Raw genomic sequence first — 2,898 nt, forward strand, 5'->3', positions numbered from 1 at the left:
TTTACATATATATATAATATATATATATATATATTATATATAATTATTATATATATTATATAATAATAAATATATATATAATACACTATATATATATATATATATATATATATTATATATTAATATATATATATATGTGTGTGTGTGTGTTGTTGTGGTGTGTGTGTGTGTGTGTGTGTGGTGTGTGTGTGCGGTGTGTGTGTGTGTGTGTGTGTGGTCGTGTGTGTGTGTTCGGTGTATATATATATATAATATATATCTATTAGAATATATATATATATATATATGATATATATATATATCGTGTGTGTGTGTGTGTGTGGGTGTGTGTGTGTGTGTGTGGTGTGTGTGTGTGCGTGTCCGTGGGGTGTGTGTGGTGTGTGTGGGTAAGGTGTGTGCGTGATGTGTGTGCGTGATGTGTGTGTGTGTGGTTGCACGTTGGTGCGGAATGTATGTGTGCGTGTGTGGGTGTTTGGATGTTCGGGGGCGGGGACGTCGTGCGTGTGTGTGTATGTGTGTGTGTGTGTGTGTGTGTTGGTGTGTGTGTGGTGTGTGTGTGTGTGTGTGGTGTGTGTTGTGTGTGTGTGTTTGTGTGTGTGTGTGTGTGTGTCTGCACACGACGCGCACACACAACCCACACATACAATATATAAAATATAATATATATATAATATTATATATATATATAATATTATATATATATGAATTATATATATATATAATATATATATATAATATCTATATATATATATATGTATATTATATAAGTATCTATTTATACATATATATATATAGATATATATTCTATATATATATATCTATATAATATATATACAGTATACCTATAATAAATATAGATATATAGATATGATAAACTATTAAAATATATAATAATATATAATATAATATATATATTTTTTATATATATAATATATATATATATATAATAAATACATTTACTATATTACATAATTATAACACCACACACACAACACAACACACACAAACACACACACACACACACACCACACAACACCACACAAAACAACACACACACACACACACCAAAACACACACAGATATCAGAAAGATATATATTTACAGATATACACATACACAAACAAACACACACACACAACACACACACACACTACACAAAAACACACACAATAAACAACACAAACACACACAATACAAACCACACACACACACACACACACACACACACACACCCCACACACACACACACACAACAACACACATTATATATATATATATATATATATAAATATATATAGTTATATATATATAACCTGTTTCTATATATATATATATATATATATATAAACCAATACATATATCATACATACTATATATAAGCATATATTTATATATATATAATCATATATATATATATATATACATATATATATACATATATACTTATATATATAAATATCATATATACTTACATACACTATATATATATATATATGTATACTATATATATATATATAATATTATATAATATATATATAGCATTATATTACATATATAGATATATTATATATAGTATATATATACTATTAATATATGTGCCCCGGGTGTGTTGTGTGTGTGTGTGTGTGTATGTGTGTGTGTGTGTGTCTGTGTGTGGTCTTCTTGTGTGTGTCTGGTTGTGAGCGGTGTGTTGTCTGTGTGCTGTTTGTTGGACATATATGATACATATTCATACCCACACGATGTGTGGTGCACTCGAGGACAGGGAATGACCTCCCCTCGGGACCGATTTGTGCCCCAGGACCCGTGCGCTCACCAACTTCCTGATCTCGACGAACCACCCGCTCGTCCCACTCTGGCCCCGGTACCGCGGACGGCCCTGGCAAAGGGGGCGAGCTGGCGGATCGTCATTGGGCTCCTCGTGGAGGAGCCGACCTGGAAAGGCCTCGGATCGTGGGCGTGGATTGTCCAGCCACTGCTCCCACCCGTCTGTCCCAAGACGGAGGAATCACTGTACGTGCGGGAGTTGCGACACGAAATTCATCTCCCTTGTGCGACCAAGTAAAGTCAACAGGGCGGTCATGGGAATGCCAGATGACGTCGTTTGTTGTCGTGCAGCAAGAGTCCTTTTCTTCTGCATGGCAATCAAAATCACGCTTCAGAAATCATATTCATATTTATGCCACTCATGTTTCATAATTACATCTATCGTCGTTATTGTCTGTAGAGGTGTTCAATCACGTCATCATCCATCATTAGGTTATTATGGTTATTATTATCGGTAACATCATTATCATACCGTTGTGTCGTGTGTTATATATATATTATATATATATTTATATATAATATATATATATATACTATTAGCACAGAACATTACTATATATATCATATTATATAGTACTTTATCTATATACTATATTTATTATTTCCGTTGTCCACGATGCCACATATAATATATATATAGATATATATGTAATATATATACTATACTATCATATACTTCATTATACTTTATATATATAACCATTTACATTTTTAATATATATATTATTATATATATATATACTATATATATATGACTATATACTTTATCACATATATGAACAATGCTCATAATGTAACCACATATAGACTATATATGTACATGTACACAAACAAAACACACACATATCACATCAATACCGGTATGCTCATGTTTGTGTGTGAGCACCAGCCGTGGATCTCTCCACCCATCCTTCGCCCACTCAACTCGATCTTACGCCGCTTTCTTTCCATCTTGTACCATCACAACCCGCAAATATAGAAGTTATAACTATTCTGTAAATTCTTTTGTACCTGTTTCATCACGGTACGGAAGTTGCTAGGACAAAGATGCGACAGAAGGTCTCCTGTCGC

At 32.9% G+C, this 2,898-nt stretch overlaps 1 protein-coding gene across 1 annotated transcript in view; it reads left to right on the top strand.

Annotated features, from left to right (window-relative positions):
* Window positions 1–2,874: 2,874 nt before the first annotated feature.
* Window positions 2,875–2,898, top strand: part of LOC119595645 (alpha-(1,3)-fucosyltransferase C-like) — a 5,983-nt gene continuing 5,959 nt past the window's right edge. The window contains exon 1 of the mRNA XM_037944752.1: window positions 2,875–2,898. This exon is cut by the window's right edge and continues 24 nt beyond it. Within this exon, the coding sequence (XP_037800680.1) occupies window positions 2,875–2,898 (24 nt within the window).

This window comes from Penaeus monodon, chromosome 36, assembly GCF_015228065.2.
Source record: "Penaeus monodon isolate SGIC_2016 chromosome 36, NSTDA_Pmon_1, whole genome shotgun sequence".
Lineage (NCBI taxonomy): Eukaryota > Metazoa > Arthropoda > Malacostraca > Decapoda > Penaeidae > Penaeus > Penaeus monodon.